The sequence below is a fragment of the Doryrhamphus excisus genome, linkage group LG6, assembly GCF_037039965.1.
Source record: "Doryrhamphus excisus strain RoL-2023G ecotype Guam linkage group LG6, RoL_Dexc_Guam_v1.1, whole genome shotgun sequence".
Taxonomy (NCBI): domain Eukaryota; kingdom Metazoa; phylum Chordata; class Actinopteri; order Syngnathiformes; family Syngnathidae; genus Doryrhamphus; species Doryrhamphus excisus.
Genome location: NC_136362.1, coordinates 15,123,940 through 15,144,821, shown reverse-complemented (window position 1 = coordinate 15,144,821; position 20,882 = coordinate 15,123,940). Strand labels below are relative to the sequence as shown.

General features: G+C 41.6%; 1 protein-coding gene across 3 annotated transcripts in view; it reads right to left on the bottom strand.

Annotated features, from left to right (window-relative positions):
• Positions 1 to 244: 244 nt before the first annotated feature.
• Positions 245 to 20,882, bottom strand: part of agap3 (ArfGAP with GTPase domain, ankyrin repeat and PH domain 3) — a 139,138-nt gene continuing 118,500 nt past the window's right edge. For all 3 annotated transcript variants that reach the window (XM_058069016.2, XM_058069017.2, XM_058069015.2), the window contains exons 14-18: positions 15,133 to 15,287; positions 14,694 to 14,784; positions 13,303 to 13,525; positions 3,638 to 3,893; positions 245 to 2,748 (exon numbers count right to left, since the gene is read on the bottom strand). In XM_058069016.2, the coding sequence (XP_057924999.1) occupies positions 2,518 to 2,748; positions 3,638 to 3,893; positions 13,303 to 13,525; positions 14,694 to 14,784; positions 15,133 to 15,287 (956 nt within the window). In that variant the 3' untranslated portion in view covers positions 245 to 2,517. The remainder of the gene's footprint in view (positions 2,749 to 3,637; positions 3,894 to 13,302; positions 13,526 to 14,693; positions 14,785 to 15,132; positions 15,288 to 20,882) is intronic.

Below are 20,882 nucleotides of genomic sequence, written 5' to 3'. Positions count from 1 at the left end.
GTTTAAAGTTATACAGGAAAGATAATGATGTAGTATAGAAATTGTGTTACAGGTATATGGTTGTTTGTTTGAAAAATCCTAAATTCCTGTATGCCTGTTTTCATTTTTATTCAAGAAACACATATGGACAAACTGTGGCATGGAACCTTCGGGGACATCCCATAAAAAAGTGACACCAGTTGACAGGGTTAAATAGTGGATGGAGGGATTGTAGCAGCGGCTGAATGAGGGGAAGGCGACACGGTTATATTGAATGTTTATTATTAATGGGTCAACACTCAGCCAAGCACAAAACAAGTTACTCTTTAGCTTTTTGCTTCAACGTCATAAAGAAATAGGAAAACAAACAAGAAAATGAACCCAAATAAAAATATTTACATACTGCATTATAAATATGTCAAATGTACATCATTATACACAAGTAGCAAAGATGGTCGTGTCGGGACCAAAACACTGGCGAGTACCATTCCAACCAAAATGGAGAAACAAACAAAAGAAACATATAAAAAAATATGGCTTGTGGTTCAAGAGGCTTTCTGAGCCAAAAGCAGTTAATTCCATCTAATATGTACAAGACTTCATGTTGAGGCTGAAGGGGGACGACTACTCGCACTGAATGTTGGCATCTACACTACTTAGAATAAACAAATAATAAGGCCAGTATTACAGTACAATGTTACAGTACGTGGAACAATGCAATCTGGTGGAGTCAGTGGCGGCTCTGATAGATACTGAGGGACATGTTCACACAAGAGTCTCTTCAGCTCTGTATGGAAGACGGGTAGGATCAGAATGATCATGTTGAATTTCAAAAAAGTGCCTTGTCCAGATTGTTACGCTTGTTCAACTGCGGCTCTGTTCACTGCTAAAAATATTTGTCCCATTCCTAAGCACCAGTTTGCCGGCGTTTTTTTTGTTTTTATAATCTCACATTTAACATGTCACCCAGTGGTGTACTTTTATCTTTGGAAACAGCCATGTTAAACACTAGTCTGATGAAAAGCACGTATCTCCACATTTTGTCAAGTTTTATGTGAACGACTACACAAAATAAACTGATTAGAATTTTTAAAAATTGGATTTTTTTATCGTCGTTCACATTATCAAAAAAATCTGACTTGTTTTTCATAATGAACAAATAAATTCTCATCTGACTACAATTCATTCGGTTTGTCCAATAAAAACAGGTTTATCTGGAAACCGATTTTAGAATTTTCAGTTCCAAAATTCTGAGAATAAAAATGAATAAAATAAAAAGAAAAAAAAATCAAAACTGAAAAAAAATCAAAATTTGTATTTTGGATCTTTTTTAAAAAACCCTTTGAATTCCTGTTTTGGACAAAAATAAAACTTTCATGCAAAAACCAAAAAATGTAAAAAAAAAAAGAGTTCTAAGGTAAAATCATTTTTGGATGAAAAAAACATTCTTGAAAAAAGTACAGTGAAATTTACATTTCAGGGAAAAAAAATCAGACAAATTTGAATACTTTTCCAAGACAGAAACGGGATACTTGCTTTTCATTAAACAGCTTTGTTTTGGAGGAAAACGTCTAATTACATCTAACTGTTTTTGTACAAAATCCTACTGAATTCTTGTGTTAACGTCTTCCATTCTTAAGAGATTAAATCCAAATAATAATTGATTTTGATTGATTGGCAAAAAAGAAAAGAACACTGTTAAACAGAGTTAAACATGCTAGCATGGTAACTCCATGAAAGCATGGTAAAAGGCAAGTGAATGCAGAGGAAAATGCACTAATGGTCACAGTGGACACTGTTGCTTCCTTCTTCAATTCATCATATTTCATACACAACATTACTTGGTTTGTGCTTGAACGTCTCGTTCAAGTCACTCGAACACATCTTTTTGCTTTGTAGGCTGACAGGAAAGGTGGTCCGGACGCAAAGACGAGGTCACGTTATGTTTTTAATGAGGCTAAAAATACACAGCTGATGAGCTTACTACTTTTTACAGCGGCCTGTACATTTGAAACGCGGTGGGTCACACACTGTCATTACACCGAGCACAAAGTAGCATCGGCTCACGTCTTGCGACAAAGACGCCATAATGACACAAAACCTACAGGTTCAATCAACGCCGTGAATGAATCATGATTGAAGAGGCTACTTTGTCGTTGGAAAACACTGTGGCCTCTTCATTCCTTCAGTCAGTCACGAACACGTTATGTAGAGGATGGCCATCATCTACGCCCCCCAATCACCTCCTTTATGTGCTATTAAATGTCTCCATTATTTGCTTTCTTTTGACTGCTGTGTGAATAGCAGAAGAAGCACTGCAGTGGAAGTATTTCACTGTTATTTTTCTTGATTCACGCCAAGCTTTCGTTTCGATGGCGCACTACTACAATCGCGATGAAAGGAAACAATGGGTAGTGGAAAAAACAAATCGACATTTAAAGCTCCAAGACGAAAACAAAGTCCAAAGAGTCCATCACCGGTCCATCGTACACAGTGTCTATCAGACGAGACAAAGGGCGGATTCTGGCGTCTGCGTCTCTACATGATGCTGATGCTGCGGTTGAGCTCACACTGGGCGTTGTTGTTGATGTTGGGGTTGGCGTTGCGGTTGCTGATATTGCCCGCTGCGGGCGTCGACGTCAGGCTGCCTGCGTCGTTGGGGCAGCCATGTTGGAGCAAGATGTCGGCACACTCCTGGCTGCCGGCTCGCCTGGCATAGGACAGCGGCGTCTGGCCGCGGGCGTCCCGGCTCTTTACATCCACGCCGTACTGTTTGGAGGAAAGGATGGATATGTAACTGCAGGTTAATTTCACTAGAACCGATTACAAACATATTAAGCTTTATATCCTATTAAGCTATGTTAATAAGGTAATGCTTAATAAGGTAAGGTGTAATAAGGTGTAAGGTTAGCACGCAGACCTCACAGCTAGGAGGACCAGGGTTCGATTCCACCCTCGGCCATCTCTGTGTGGAGTTTGCATGTTCTCCCCGTGCATGTGTGGGTTTTCTCCGGGTACTCCGGTGTCCTCCCACATTCCAAAAACATGCTAGGTTAATTGGTGACTCCAAATTGTCCATAGGTATGAATGTGAGTGTGAATGGTTGTTTGTCTATATGTGCCCTGTGATTGGCTGGCAACGAGTCCAGGGTGTACCCTGCCTCTCGCCCGAAGACCCCCGCGACCCTCGTGAGGAAAAAGCGGTAGAAAATGAATGAATGAATGACCTATTAGAATACAACTTACTACACTGTGCTAACAGCCCGACTATAAATGAGCAGCATTGAATCTTGTCAAGATTCACAACATGAAGTCGCTCTACACTTCTCTCCCCTTCTGCTGCAGCAGGACTGGTCACTTGATGGAGCGTCTGTCATCACCATGGTTACCGCGCCGACTGCAGAGGCTGCATTTAAAATGTAGAAATGCCTGGAGAAATGTAGCGTCTGTGTAGGCTACGGCGTTATTTGATCAGTAAAATACCTTCACTACTAACAAGATATCTTATGTGGAAAACGGCCATGTTACCATCAGTCTACCGTGAAATGTAGTTCAAATTGTAACGCCGTTTTTTGGTCAGAATGTTTTTTTTAATGAGGTTTAGGTGTCGACCAACAATTGTCAAATACCAGCCATCCAAGTCCAACAAGCTCACTCACCCAGATGAGCAGCTGCGTGATGACCACATTGGCCATAGCGCACGAGAGGTGCAGAGCTGTGCGGCCATCGCCATCTCCGTAGGTCTCGTTGACCTCTTCCTTGGTGCCGTGGGCCAGCAGGACCACCACCAGCCTCAGGTCATCTTCCACCACCGCCCGCAGGAGCTGCTGGCCCAGGGGCACGTCGGACTGGGGCAGGCCTACCAGGAAGAGCTTCTGTTCATATTTGGCTCTGATCCAGCGCTCCTTCTCCTCCCTGGAGTGGCGACACAATGACGGCCGACAACATGTCAGGCTAAGATCACGTAAGAGAACACTTTCATGTAATTACTTTAGCTCATGGAGAAATGATGTACTGCCATAACATAACTAGAAATGCATGGTTGTAGACTCCCTCAACGTATCCCAATGGGCATCCACAAAATTTACAACTTTTTTTTACCCTACTACATTTTAACAGGATACCATTAAATCCGATCCATGTTCTCCGCACATACAAAAATAGTATCAAAAAGCACGCTGCATTGAAGGCATCAGTTGTAAGGATGTAGGCAGCAGAGAAAGAGAGTTTCCTGTGTTCTACAGTTTATCCAATAGGAGACTGAGGGCCGCAGAAGTAAAGTAGAGACTGTGCAGTATAACTATGCAGTGTCCAATGTCAGCGAATGTTAATGTGTGTGTGTTTATATTTTTTATTTCTAGCCATTTTGTGAAAACAGTACCTAATGCAAAAGATTGGGTACTGCATATAGGTCACATGTGTCAATCCGCTGCCATGGACAGCGACACTGCAGGTTTTCTGTCCAACCAGTTTCTCCAGCAGGTGATTTAATTGATGAGCTCTTTCCCTCAACCTGAAGGAGATGTTGATCATTGAAATCACCCGCTTTAGTGACCAGCTGGAAAGAAAACCTGCAGTTTGACACCCCTGATATATATACTAATATGGAGAAATCAACATCCAAGCTCCATAAAAATACCATAAAGATGGTATTGACAATTTGATCTAAGTAATTAAGCAGTGTAGTGGTCTCATTATAGTGAGTTCACCCAATTAGCCTGGCTCTCTCTATTGCAACGCCCTTTCCAGTTTTCAAGATAACCACCTTTCATTAGTTCCATTTAGTTATTGGAGTTTGTCTTTTTATTACTGTATTTTATACATATGTTGTACGGTGTGAGTGATTTATGTGTTAATTCAGGTATAAGTTCTGACTAACACTGAAACTCGACTTTCATTGCAATTGTAGAAAAGTAACCGGCACATACACTAAGGACCTCCTTGTATCGGGGACTCATGAAGTGGTTTTAGTTGGAGCAAAGAGGAAGTGCTCTAAAGACAATTTGGCCTCATGAGGGACCTACTAAGTGACGTGAAGTGACATTTTGCAGAGCAAAGCCGCCAGTTCAACAACCACATTGGGATGGAGAGATCACAGAGCAATAATATTCCACTATTAGGAGGGAGGCCATCTTTGTAAAGGTTACAACGCTCAACGTCTGCTGTGGATAATGCGTGAAAGAAGGAAGAAGTGAGAGGGGAGGCATTTAATTTTTTTTTTTTTATCAGTACTGTCGCCTGTCAGTCTGAAACTGTGCATCCCCTCCCACAAAAGAAGCAGCGTGTCTCGCTGTCTCCCTTGAGGCGACTCGGGCCTCCAGTCCAATCGATGGCACTGAATAGTCGCCAAGAGACGAACGGGGCTTCCGTTCTCTATCGCCATCTATTGCTCTCCCATCTTGACCCCCATTCTGTGGCCACATACAAAGCGTCCAAAGATAAAAAATCAATATCAATACGTGAATGACTGAGCATGCCCGTTGTGCCGCTGACCCCATGACCCCGTAAGCGGCATGCGATAAGAGGGGACCGTTGTTTGGATTTGTGGATGAGTGACATGAGCGGAGGAGGTTTGTATGGGCAAGTTCAAGGTGCCGCCAAGTCGGCGGTGACAAGACTCTCGGGGGAATCACCGGCTACGACGTGGAGATGACATTCACTTTCTATTTCACTCCTGCTCAGAACATTTAGTCACTGCGTTCAAAGATACAAGACGCTACACTATCTATACTGCATCACACTTATAATATTTTGATGCCTTTATTTTGATGCCTTCATGGAGCTAAGTTAGCTAACTAAATGTTGTCTACCTACAGCCAGGGCCAAAAATATTGGCATTTTTGGCATGCCAATATTTTTGGAATATTACAGAATACTACATATAACTCGTCTTTCAATATTTTATGACTAATAATTTGCCTATTATTGCCTTTTTTTTTAACCGCGTTATTGCAAGGGAGCAAAATTCAAACCGCAATATAGCAATGGGCGACTGTAAATCATATACTGTCATATATACAGTCAGACAGTAATTGGTATTTCCTCAAAATTGTTATTTTATTTTGATAATACTGTCACATTTATAGTTATTTTCCCCTAGCCATAAAAAATAGTTTTACAGCAAAGATTTAATAAAATCAATAACCCTGCCTGTACAAATGGCACTGAGTGGAGGTAGGTATTTTGGGAAGTGCTTTTCTTGTACCCAAGAAGATATACTTGTAATAAATATGGCGCTATAAAACTTCTTCCTTCTCTTTCGGCTTTTCCCAAATCAATCTCCTCCATCCAAGCCTGTCTTCTGCATCTGTATCTCTTACACCAACTACCCTCATGTCCTCCTTCACTACATCCATAAACCTCCTTTTTGGTCTTCCTCTACGCCTCCTACCTGGCAGCATCCTTCTACCAATATATTCACTATCTCTCCTCTGGACAGTCTGGCCTCTCTGACTTCATCTCCAAGACATCTAACATGTAATGTCCCTCTAATGTACTCATTTCTGATCCTATCCATCCTGGTCACTCCCAATGAGAACCTCAGCATTCTTATCTCTGCTACCTCCAGTTCTGCTTCCTGTCTTTTCCTCAGTGGCACTGTCTCTAGACCAAACAACATGGCTGGTCTCACCACAGTTTTGTATACCTTTCCTTTCATTTTAGCTGAAACTCTTCTATCACACATCACACCTGACACTGTTCACCACCCGTTCCATCCTGCCTGCACACGCGTCTTCTCACCCTTCTCACAATCTCCATTGTTCTGAACTGTTGACCCCAAGTACTTGAAATTCTGCACCTTCTGTATCTCTTCTCCCTGTAACCTCACTCTTCCACTTGGGTCTCTCTCATTCTATAAAACATGTTTTAATTATTGTGTTAAAAATTAAATTGCCTCTTTGGTTGTCCTGAGAATTTTTTAATTATATTTATTAAAGTCATCATAAAGTGGATTTAAAGGGTTTAAATCCTCACTGTCAAAGCTTGTTGGAATAATTAGGAAAGCCAGCAGTTCTATCGATGGTAAGCACTTGCTGTAAGGTGTCAAGGTTAAGCATTTGGAAGGACTGGAAGTAGAAGAAGCCTCACAGATTGATGAAGTACAAAAACAAAACAGCAAGCTCATAAAGCAGGACCGCAGTGTTTATAAGCATATGGTTTCATTTTTGTTTTGGCCCAAAGGGGAAATGCGTAGGAGAATGCAGTTCTCCTCACTAAAGCATTAGAAGATCCTTTCTTTGGGATGAAGCCATTGTGCGTCCAACAATACGGCCCTAATGGCAGGCAATTGCAGAGTTTTATGGTGTAAGACCATCAATCCCTCCTCAGTCACAATGTGAAAACAAGACTGTTAGCAAATCAATTGGCCTTAGAACAAGTGGAGCGCTTTGAACAGGAAGGGGTCGTCCTGCCCTCCTCTCTTATTTCCGGTGAGAGACAGAGTGAGAGAGAGATTGTCTTTCTTTGCCAACAAATTAAGTCGAAGATGATTTACAACCTTTGGGATTAGGCTCAAATGTAAATCAGCGGGATGCAAAGTTTCAGGCGAGGGCCGTGAATGACAATCTGTGGAGTGAATTGGAAGAAGCTAAATGAGGCAGAAAGTTAGAAACAAAAAGACAGCCATTAAAAAGGACGTCAAGATCTCTCGGAAAGGAGCCCCGAGGACACTTTTGTTGCAAAAAAAGTGGGAGAGGACGAGCTCAACTCCCAGAAAAAGCTGAAAGCGCTTAAGAGGTAGGATGTGAAAGGAAGTGAAATGGTAATCCCGCTTCTGTCTTTTGTTTGGAATAGAAGACCAATCCAAACAGCGGTTGGCTTTAGACAGTCGGGGGGGAGACAGACCTTTGAAAAAGACACTTCCTCACGGCAGGAGGCAGAAAAATCAAATCAGCAGATTTAGCATGTCAAAGTGGCAGCACAGGACAGGCTGGGCGGAGACGGGGGGAGTGAATTTTCTCAGCATGGGGGCACATTTAGGAAATTGGACTTGGTGGTTTACTTTTATACGCCAGCCTTGAAGCGCATACTTCTTCCCGTTTTGGCTGTTGCTGAGGGAACACAGGGGAGCTGCGAGTTCTCAATAAAAATGCCGATGTGTGTTAACACCACCTCCTGGTAATTGCTGTTTAAGTCAACCAAACTGGGGTAAACACCACAAAACTAATACCTGCCTGGATCTAAAGTGGAAATGGGATTCCTCCTAAGCTACCGGTGTCCCCTTTCATTTGTGTGTGCAGAGCCCACCAAGAGAAAGGCCTCTTTTATAATTCTATTAAGAGCTCGCTGCCTTCAGCTCTCTGTTGAGCAATGGATCCTGACCCTGACTTAATTAAGTGGCAAATGGCGGAATGATTCTCCTCCAGCCAGCCCACGGAGTCAAGAACACATGACTGCATTCAAATAAAGAGGAACAAACAAGGATAATTAGTCAAGCTTGAAAAGACAAAAAAGGGCAAACGGGAATTTATAGGAAGAGAAACTGAGACAGTGGGGGTGGAGCCAAGGGGGGAGGAGGAAAAAAAAGGTGCATTGGGCCATAGGAAGAGGATGTCCATCCCACCATCTTTCTAAACAATCAAAGCTTCCCTGGCTCCTCCTCTATTCCTGTGTACACATCAAATAGACGCAAGGAAGAAGAGAACTGTTGAGAGGGGCGGGGGCGGTGTGGTGGTGTCGCAATGACTGACTGAGCAGCCTGAACAGAGTTCACAGTTGGGGTGGGCTTGACTTGTAAGGAGTCCATTCCCATGCAGCCAAGCAGCTTCAGCCAGACAGTGAAGAGGGACGGCGGCAGAAAGGCACATGGAGAGTCGGGGGGCCAAGAGGGAGCGACAGGAAGAAAAGAAAATGCACCAATGAAATCTGGGCCCCAAACTATCAAAGGTTGCTAAGGGCCAGACATCCAGTAAAGACACCAGCCAATGTGCTAAATGAGGCCGACAGTGTCCTTTCTATCCAACAGTACAGTCTGCTTCCATTTGTATGGGACGCCTCTTACAGTATATCTTCTCAAGAGCCAAGTATACTATTCCCAGTGAACTTGGATATACTTTAGAGCAGTCACTGTATAACTTGAATAGCAGTATATATTTATTACAGCATATAAGTTACTGTCTAAATAGCTGGCAAGTAGCAAGATAGTTGTGTCTTGTCTCCAGTCCAACATGATGGTGCTTGCATCATGGTCTGAGGAGCACTAGTGAAACAAAACCTAAATCCGTGCACGATCCCCTCACTTGGGATACACGATAATGATAACTAAGGAAGTAAGCAAAGTGGAGGAGCGCAATAGGTTTAACAGCCACCAACTCCACCAGTGTTGCCAACTTCATGATGAACCCAGGCTCTCCAGTGACGGCAGCACATGCAGCCCGACACCATGACGCTACCACCATTATGCTTGACTGTAGGCAAGACACAATTATATTTAGATAATAACGGCTGAATGTTGACTAAAGCTATACTGCTATACAAGCTTATCTCTATAGTATTGTCCCTTGAGAAGACACGGTATATAGTAAAAAAAATGGCTGCTCAAATGCAAAAGGTGGGAGATCGCATATATCTCCACCCTAAGAGGTTTTCACAGGTGAAGCAGTAGCGTTCCTGCTTTAGAGTGAACAGATTTATCTGTATGTGCCGCAAATTCAAACGGTTGTTGTGTTTCAAGCTCGGCAAAGGCAGGAGCATCTGGGAGCCTCGGGTAGGCAGACAGATGAGTTGAATATATTGTGACATTAATGAGCTTGTCACACTCTTCCGTGATGGAGTGGCTGTGTTTTTGCGTGAGCAAGACTAACACCCTTAAATGCTCATGCTGTTAACCCCTAATGAACCCTGGATTTGAAAAACTGGAGGGGGGTCGGACTCTCTCTGACATCCTTAAGGTCAAAAACATAAAAATGTACCACTGCTACCTGGTTCGGAAGCCCAGTAGCATGTGGGTAATTAGTGTGGTTCTCTCACACAGGGCTAATTACTGACCTGTGGCTTGGATTTAGACAGCGACTCATTCATTCATCTTAATTAATGACTCTTTGAAAAGTGCTGCTGAGACTTCGAACTCATGTTAATGGTTCCAATTACTTTGAACATGCATACAAGTTACATTGGCATACATCGAATAGTACAATTCATAGTTCCACATGTCCAAAAGGGGATAGGACAGAAACATAGAAACAATGTACTCACAACGAAATGAAGAGTGTGTGACATTTTATTTATTTATTTATTTATTAGCTCTTGTGTGCTTTCTTCAGAACAAAATACAAAATAGTAGTGTCTGCAAATAATACTAGCTTTAGGTCTTTTGTGACATTACAGACGTCATCTACATATATGTTGAACAGTTTTGGTCCCAGTATTGACCCCTGGGATATGCCGCATGATATATTTAAGCTTGCAGATGTATGTTCTACTAGCTTACCATTTTGCTTCCTGTTTGCTAAGCAGTTTTTTTTTTTACCAAATTCAAAACTGGAACGCAGAAGACAAATTCTTTCAAAACTGATAGCGGTGACGGTGAAGGGGTTAACCAAAGCCGTGAGGGCGGGGCCCAAGTTTGGAGAGGTTAGCGGTGTGATTCATTTTTATTACCACACGGCCCCTGCAGGCGGCAGGAGTGGCAAATTATTTCTGAAACAAAGTGGAGGGCTCTCATCAGAACTATTACCTGCCCATGGCCCCAGGGGAGCACGGAGCCCACAGAGGGTGACAGTGAGAGGACCGCGTCAAGTGAGGGATAGCCATCCACAGTCTCTCCGCCCTCCAGGACATCTCCCCCCGCCCCAACCGCCCCCCAAATGAGAACTGCTATCTGTGTTTCTCTGTGTAGACTTTGCTCTCACAGTATCAGTGGAGTAGTGGCTGTTGTTTTCTCACACAAACTCGCCAAGCAATTAGAGGTGAAGTGCAAAACATGACGACTAGCAGGTGCTAATTAAAAGAACAACTCCCTTCTTTCAATATTGCTGACTTCACAGACGAGAGAGACACCCATCAGATGATTGGTCCTGGCATAATGCAGGACATCAGTCAAGTCACAAGGGTAAAAGTAAGTGATTTGGGGAAAAACCTGAATGACAAACCACCGCAACCCAATTGAGGATAAGCGGTATAGAAAATGAATGGCTGGGTGTTGGCCCTCCTCTTTGGAGCGCTGCTGCTTGTAAAAGTGTAAAACGTTAACTAATAAGTCATGTTAGTATTTCTCAGTGGAGCTGAGCAGGTAAACACAGTACTCATCTGCTCAGCACGAGGCTCACACTGCATTCTTGTCCAGTGCATGGCACATTTTCTTCCACTGACACACGCTGTAACTAGTACTTAAGTAAGTTACATACAAAATTACAGTTTTAATTAATTTATGGCCGCTTGCTCGTCTTCATGAATCTACTTCTGGATACCCTGCAGGTAGAATGGCCAATAGTTTTATCGAAATAAACATGCATCCCATAACGATAGTGCCGGTAATCAGTCTGATATACACCAGTAATTCCTGCCTTTCTATGACTGGAGTTCTCTCCATCCTGAAGAGCATAAGCTAAAGCTGTACTGTGCATGAATGCATTTATGTTAAATCGTCAAAATACAAAAAAAAAAAAAAAGTGGTTGCAGTGTAAAAACTAGTCTTGCAGAAGACATTCAATCAGACAGTGAGTTGATATTCAAGTAGTTACTGAGTCGTTTAGATGAGGTGTCACTAATGTTTAGTGCGGAGTTGGGAGCCACGTGTGTGGTGGGGTTGGGTGCAATCACAAAGCTGCTGCGTGTCACCAGTGTGACACAATTAAGAATCATCGCAACGATGCCACACAGGTGAGGATTTATGGTGTGGAAAAGGGAAAGAATCCCATTAAGTTGCTTATAATTCATCATTCATGATAAAGCAACACAATATGAGAATAATGTTGACGCCACCAGCCTACATTATCACTCTGCTACGCACTAACCAGTGGCCATGTGTGATACTTTACAGGCGCTGCTCTTTGTCTGAAGATTACTTATGCCACAAATGAGATTTATTGTTTGACAGAGAAAAATAATGGAGATGCTGCTCCGGGATAAGATCGTTTTTTTTCTTTTTCTTAAGACAATGAAGGAGCTTCCTTCCCGAGGCGACACAAGGAGGACTGACAGTGGTAGCGAGAGGAATCAACATCAATAATCTTTCATTGAGCACTTTAGAGCAGAAAGCATTCAATAAATAACTGTAGGCCATCATTCAGTGCAGAAGTGGCTGCAGAAGGAATTCCAGAAAGTGTTGTGTTGCATTCAAACTATGTTTCTCAATCAGAAAGCATTTTTTACCCCAAAATACAGACCCATATGCTCAATAAACTCCATGAATTAAAAACAACAAATACGCAAATAGGCAATATTTATCCCAAACCGTAACGTCTTTAAAATTTAATATTTTAGTTACTTTAGTGTATCTTTTGTGAAAGATGGACAAGAACATTTACAGAAAATATAAATATATGATATAGACTATGATTTATAAACCAATAAATTCAATCTATACCTTGTACCCATCCATCCTAAGCAACGATCCAAACTAATATTATGCATTATTCACTTTATTATAATATTGGAATGTATGCAGTAATGTAGGACTTCGTAATTACTGCATCAGGGTAAAGACATGTTTTTGTTTTTTTTTTACACATCTGTCCATGTAAAGTATTGATGTTAACTAAATATTTTTGAGACACAAAAAGTAAACTAAACTTGTCAGTTTTCTTCAATTCCAAACGCCAGCAGCACCTTCAGACAGTCTCGGCTGTGACAGACAGAGCGATGACCCGGTCCCCGGTGATGGATATGTGACAGGGCCTGTTTGGGGCCCCAGGGCCTGGCTCTCGGGGTTAGGGTTTAACCATAATGGTGAGCTTAATTACCTGCACAGCCACACAAGCAGGCCATTAGTCAGCCTGGAACGCCAGGCCTCACCTGTCACCGCGAGACAAACAATCCTCCTAGCGGATCTCCAGAAGGAGAAGAGGAACGTGGAGTTACTTTACTACCGGTTGGTGGAGGAGGGTTACATTATCTGATCTCTTCCATGATTAACACTCACATGTGAAGTGAGGAACTTAATGGACTTGGAGCTAGTCAACACATTTAGCAGGTAAGTGCTAAATGATGTCACAGTGGAGTTTAGCATGAATTATAGCGGGTCGGTGAATGATGGGAAAATATTATACATTTAAATAATAAAATGATAAGATAATACTGGAGGTGGTTGTCATTTTAAGCCGACCCTTATAATAATACAATTATACAATCATTGTTACATTAATGATATTAACAAAAACCTCACCTGGCGCTATCGCTGCCCGGCCTACTGTAGCCTTCCAGGGCGCCCTCCCAAATGCTGTTGGCCATGGAGTTCCCAATGGCCGTCATCACCATGCTGAGCTCCACAGGCCAGTCATCCAGGTCCAAAGAGCGCACACGAGACAGGTGGGTGCCCAGGTTCCTGTGGATGCCCGAGCACTCGATGCACATCAGGGCGCCTAGATTCAGACTGGCCCAGTCTGGATCTGTGCAATGGAGGATAAACATAATCATGAATATTGACATTCTTTAAAGTCATATTGGAAGAGCCAAACATTTTACAAATGTGGAATCTCAAAAGTTCTGGAAAAAAGTTGAGTACAACTACAAATTCTGAACTGGTGTCATGTGAGAAGTCAGCGGAACACACCTGAAGTCAGCTTAGCAAGCACACTGCCGCTCGTTTGCTTTTTCTTTGGCTTTTTAGTGACACATTCTCAAAAAACAAAACAAAAAAACAAGCCGAACCCACATGGGGTGTGATAAGAGAAACCTCCAGCGTCACAACATGTCAAGGTTAACGTACAGTATGTAAGTGTGTTTTACCCTTTATATTACTTCACTTCATTACTCTGCTTTATTACTTCAAATTCTTTCCAAGACTGAGGCCCAGTGCCATTGTGGAATAGATTAGGTTTGTGTATATCAGGGGTGCCCAAAACTCCTTTTTAAAATCAACTTTCTTCTCAAATAATCTAATATATATAAGTTTTCCCCAATCTGTTTATCTCATAATGTTAAGGCTTTTAATATTTCAACTCTATGCTAGTAAAATAAATGAAATTTTCCCTCACAATATTATAAGTTTATTCTCCTAAAAAGACAGCTTTTTCTCGTTAGAATGCCACTTTTTTCTTAATATTTTTACTTTATTTTTGTAAAATTACAGCTGTCTTTTTAACAGCTAATTTTCCCAACTATTTCACCTTTCTTCTTGTAAATGTTCTTCTTGTAAGTATCATTACTTGCATAACACTATAACTTTTCCCTCAAACCTGATTTTCCCCCAAAATATTTTCTTGCGTTTTGTTTCTCTCAATATTTTTTTTTAAATATTTCAAGATACTGCTAAAATTATATTATTTTTGTATATTTTCTTTATTCCTGTAAAATTACTGCAAATGTCTTCCTTTTTTGCTGTCGGTTTTTTTGTAGTTTTCTTGTTATATTGTTTTCATTTTTAAAATGTGCCATGCGCCAATAAAACACAGGCAGGGGCTTGAGTTGGCCTCTGGGCTGCACTTTAGACACCCTGGGTGTATATTTCTGATGTTTTGGAATGCCACATCATGCTGAAAAGCTGATTCAAAATCACAGATTTTTTGTGTGTCCAGTGCGAGGAACATATACAGTAAGTTGAGAATGTGTACTCACTTGCTGCATCACAGTCCACACAGAAGCTGTTTCCCCTCACGTTGCGTATAGACTGAATGGCCATGGCATCACTTTGGCTGCCTAATCGAGACTGTGGTGAATGAAGGAGAGAATGAGTCATAGAGAACTAATCAGTGGGGAGAGAGGGCAAACAGTTATAAATGCACCCCAATCACAGAGAGTGGTGTTGGGGGTGGAGGGGACTGTGTATGAAAATGAGGCGGAGTCTGTTCAATAGGCTGACACAAGCCGGGTTCTATCTGTGATGCCTGTCACTTCTAATAAGACATTCCCACTTCACACTACACTGCAGTGCACCTGTCTGACAGCCTTCCGTGTGTGACAGCTTGGATGGGGGCGGGGGTGTTGGAGGTGTAAGTAGAGGGCGCGATGTAGTTTTGAAAGACACTGTCAAATGAACGCAGGTTGCATTTTTTACCTTGTTTTTGATGCTCTCACAAGACTGCAGACTAGCAAAGATTTGACTCTCAATGGCCTGCACCCACAGCTCACGCTCCTCGTAGGTGGACGCTTCAAAGTTCCACGTCTGTCCAGTCAAAGAGACGATAATGAACTCAAAGGAATCCTCTTGTTCTGAAAAAAAAAACACCACATGTATATATGAATTCATTCATTCACTTCATTGTACAGTTTGATGCTTTTTTTTGGGTTTTTTTCTGCTCATCCCAAAATGTGTCTACTCTCTTACCAAAGGACCTAAAAGGCATACAGCAGCAAACATTTGCTTGGCAGGTAAGTAAAATATCTTTTGTTTTTTCTCAAGCTGTTGCACCTCCCTTGAGGTCTTATGGTGCCTCACACTTTAAAATCCTGTTTTTTTATGTCTTAATAAATGTGCAAAAATGAATTTCTTGACGTTTTCTAGAAAAAAAAAAAATTCAGAAAAAGCTCTGCAACGTAATTTGTTTGTTTGCACAGCTCGGAGACCCGAGTTCAATTCCACCCTCAGTCTCTGTGTGGAGTTTGCATGTTCTTCCCGTGCATGCGTATGGGTAATCCGGTTTCCTCCCACATTCCAAAAACATGCTAGGTTAATTGGCGACTCCAAATTGTCCATAGGTGTGAATGTGAGTGTGAATGGTTGTTTGTCTATATGGCGCCTGTGACTGGCTGGCGACCAGTCCAGGGTGTACCCCGCCTTGCCCAAAGACAGCTGGGATAGGCTCCAGCATACCTGCGACCCTTGAGGATAAGCGGTCCTGAACTGTTTGTCTTGTTAAAAGATCCCTCCACCACAAAAAGAATATTTTCTGGAGCTCTTTCACTGTATCGCTCACACATGTGGACATAAAAATATTAAGTTAGCAAAGCAGGTTTGAAAAAGTGTTTTTCTTTATTTTTCTCCAGCCAATGCCTCTTGAAGTCTCTGGTGCCTCACACTTTGAAAACGCTGCTCATTAAAAACAAATAGCGAGGGGAATATATATATGTATTAAATATCCCCCCCTTTACGTCTAAAGGAGGTGAATATAAATGTCACCTGTCTCTGCAAAACAAGAGATAGTGACGGCACATATGCTGGAACACATGCTGTGCTGTAGCGTCTGTTGCTCATGGTGCCATCCATTAGCAGGGTACTGTATATTGTGTAACGCACACTTCAGCTCGTAGCCAAATGATTTGTAATTACCTAATTATGTCTTTGCAAAAGAGTGGTTTCATTTACATAAAGCATGAAGGGGCAAATGGAGGAAATGAGGCGCCAGGTTGTTGGAAATTGATTCCAAAGAGGCTCTTACAAGTTTAGTCCTCGCTCAAACATGTTCTCCAATCTATTCACATGAAATTAACTCTGTATGACTTGTTAATTGACAGCAATCGCTACAGTTTATAATCAATGCTTCTTCCTTGGCGCAGTGATGACACTGTTAAATGACACATCTGTGACAGATGTTACTAATGTAGCACCCATACCCCGCACCCCCGTGCACAAGCGTATCTTCGGGAGCAAAGCAATAATCCAATTAGCTCGACACCGACTTCAATTATCTGATTCAGTTTGTGCAATCGACTACAGGAATCAATAACAAAGGCTCCAAAAGCCTCTTTATTTAGACTGACGAGAGAGGAGGTCTTTATGTGGGTGGGGCATTGCAGAGCACAGGTGGGGGGTTGCAATAAAAAATATGGTCATAAAGTGTCTAAAATTTAGAGGATACATAAAAAAAAAAAAATAGAACAGATCCATTCTATTTTTATATTCCCATCCATGTACATCAATGTATTTGTATGAAATTAACTCTGTATGACTTGCTAATTGTGCAACAGTTTATAATCCATTCCTCCTTCAAAGAAATTGCTTTTAAATTCAAACAAATGTGATGTGGACCTGCTCAAGCTTCTACTATGATTTGCCCCGACTCCAGTTTTAATGGTGTTTTTTATCCTTTAAAGAAAAAAAATGAACAAAGCTAATTACTCTGTTGGCTGCCCAGGCAATAAATTGGAGGCATTAAAAGACTTTCATTATGGAGATTAAAAAAGCAGAGGATGGCTGACTTCCTAAACTGATGAGTAGAGAAGGGAAAACAAATGTAATTCCCTTGCGCACATGAATGCACTACTGTAACTGTAACACTACACACACTAAAGAACCTTACATCTTGTCACCTAATGCAGCGCTGCTATTATTTCCCAACAGTGCGGCAATTGCACTCCAAAGCAATTTTGATGCATGTAAGTGTTTTTTTTTTTCTTTCTCCTAGTCACAGTAAATCTTAGCATGAACAATGTGCCCAAAGGTATCACCAGGACCTGCAATGAGAAGCCTGTAAAGAGGCCATTAGAGCTTCTGTTATTACTCTGTGGTTGCAGGTGGCATGCGGCTAGCGGAGGAAAAATCACCTCGTCACATGATGGTGAACATTAACCTGCTGACCATGTTTATCCGCAAGCTCCCCATCAACAAGTTCTTGATTAGAAATAAATTAACACGCCTAGAAAGCCAGCGGAGGAGCTATCGGTGAGGAATGCACTAAATATGATTTTCCTTGATTAACACAACATAATAAAAAGGGAATTATGAGGGTGCGTAATGGCTGCAACGCGACAATGAGGAAGAAGACAAACATGGCCCACCATTTACATGGATCATAAATCTGGTCGGCGACGTCTCATTTACAGAAGTTGTTATACATATAAGGAAGGGAGGGGGCATTTAATCGTAGCTGGCATATGCATGATATCATGAAAAATAAACTAGCACCCCCTGGTGTAAGCGTTCTACGCCTGAACTGCTGCATACAAAAGGATGAAAATGCAACCCCCCTATTGTGTTATTTTTCGGACAAATACACACTGGCGCTTTTATTAAGCACTATATGTTGCATGGACTTGGAATTTCTCACACAGCTCAATGTGCTCTACAAAAGACCCACTGTAACTAAGGGTATCCTGATCTGATAGTGATACCGGATATTGGTCCGATATCAGCAAAAGAACGATAAAAAAAAACTCATCAGATTATCGATAAAAGCAGCTAATTTCAGACTTCGCTCCAGCCCTTCTAGCGTCAGATCTAACATGCTAACTGATCACAATAACAGTGCTAAGAAAGCATTAAGAAGCTGGACCGATATCGGCTGTGCGGCCAAAGTGCGCAAAAGTATTTATCGTACATTGCAGGAACCGCCATGCACAAGTCCTCTGTGGTGGTGCAGAACTAGGGAAGTTCAACACAACCAACCCAATTGTTCATCTAAAGCAGCACATAAAAAATAGCATGAGAATCCATCCAAGTATGTAAGATTTGTGCTGATATCGGATCGGATTGATATCGGTAACGGCCGATACACAAGTCTGGAATATCAGTATTGTATTGCAAATTAAAAAGTTATATCACACTGAATCATCGTCAAATTGACTACACACATTTAAAAGACTGACAGGCACACACATGTGCGTAAAATTTTAGCAAGATGCGTTGAAAAACATGGCCGCTGTCAAGCAATACAACATCATGCAGAAGCATTTTTAAGCCTCAGCAACTAATTAACCATAAGTCATTTAACATTTGTCTAATGACTATACGGTTTTGAGCAGGGGTGGGCAAACTACGGCTCGGGGGCCACATCCGGCCCGCCAAGTGTTTGAATATCTTTCCAAAGTATTTCATTTAAACTCAACATACAACCTGGCATCATGGCCTGAGCCAACCTTTTGATGGTTTTATCAATTTCGTTTTTTGACATGGTCTGTTGTTTACAAAGTGCTCCTGAAAAAAGGGACACAAGCACATAATAATAATAATAATAATAATAATAATTATTATTAGATTATTATAATTATTATATTAATGCTAATTATTATATTAATGATATATAATATTATTGTTATATATGCATATTTTACACAATAATAATATAATAATTACTATTTTAATTTTATTGTAATTATTATAATATTTTATTATTTTTAAAATATTTAAATATAAATATAAAATAATAAATAATAATAGCAGATTGCATGACAATTTTACAGATACAATAATACCAGGTGGACTGTTATGTGTAAAATATATAGTCCCCCCCCCCATAAATTTTGTCATATCAATGCGGCCCGCGAGTAAACAAGTTTGCCCACCCCTGGTTTTGAGGATATCTGTATTACATGTATTACATTACCCCGAGCACGTCGTGTGGTTTGACATTTATATTATTTTGAACTTTGTATTGTATTTATATCTATATCTATAAAATATACGTATCTATATAAAATGTTTTGATTATCAATAAAAACTTGAAGAAGCAATCTCATTACAGTAATTTTATAACTTGGCTATACTATCTATATGCATGATAAAGTAAGTAATCGTGCTGTGCCCTGGCTCACGTATTTCAGTCGTGTACCAAACTTGAACATGGCTCACACTATCCAAACACAGGGCTCAGGCTTGCTACAATTGTCCTCGTGTGAGTACGCCCTACGTGTAGCATAATCAGTGGACGAGGAGCAAAAATAATAGAATAACAAGCCCTAGCGCCTCCTTTGTCACGCTGAAAGAAATGAGGACAGGGACAGCACCTGTGGACCAGATTAGCACCTCAGGGCTCTGATGCGAGCCCAGCTGAGTTCTTGTTGTGGTACGTGAGCCTCTTAAATGTCCTCTGGAGACTGCTGTGACAAAACCTTACAAAGGACTTAGCGCACAGTGTTTAGCCTTGAGGACGACCTCTTTCTCTTTAAAAAAAAAAATCCATTTGTGTGAATACTTGGCGGAGACAACACTCAAAGGGGGCAAAAAGGTGAGCTATTGTTTGCGGATATTGCATCGCGTTGTGTCGCATGCCGCAACGCATCAGGCAGTCACTTAAAGAAGTGCTCGCCATTCCCGTGAATTAATGAGCAGTTGGGAAGAACAGGCCAAGACGGCGCCATCTGTAAATGTCACCGGCACCGCTTGCTCATTTTACACATCATTAAAGCCAATATTCCTAACCTGTATCAGAGCAATCAGGAGCAGGCCATTACTGCGACAGGGGCCCCCAGGGGGAACCGCGACCCAACTCGAAAGGGAGAGAAAGAGGAGCACTTGCTATCTATCTGACACACACCTCTGCACATGTGCACGCCACCACCCAATACGATAAACAAACACATGAAATCAGCGCCGGTACCGTTAGTAGCCAGAGCGTTTAACAACAGAGCCCGATGAGACCGGGTAGGGGGAGGTGGGGGCAATTAAACGTGGGCCGCCCCAAATGAGAATCTTGTTATTTCCTTCTCGCCGTCCATCGGATGGTGCTCAGGAAGCTAAGTCATTACAAGAGCGCGGGCTCCGGGGACAGCTTTGGGAAATGAGAGTGAGTCGGGGAGCGACAAAACAAAGTATTGAGATAAACACCCGCCATTAGCGCAGGCAGTTAAAGCTCCATCTCCTAATCCTCAGCTGGACTCCAGAGGATATTAACCCTTGCTGTACAAAGGTGCAGGACATTAGCACACTTGATAAAGTCACTCTCTCGCTGCAGGAACTTAACTCTAGTTGGTTGGCATGAGTGAAGCTGCATTGGAGACAACTTTGAGACTTGTTGCAGCAACTTAGTGTTCCAAACTTAGTAATAAATTAATGTAAAAACATAAACACATGAGATATAACACAAGAGCAGCTTGGAAAATTGTATTACTGTGTTATCTGGATTATTCATTCATTAATTTTCTACCGCTTTT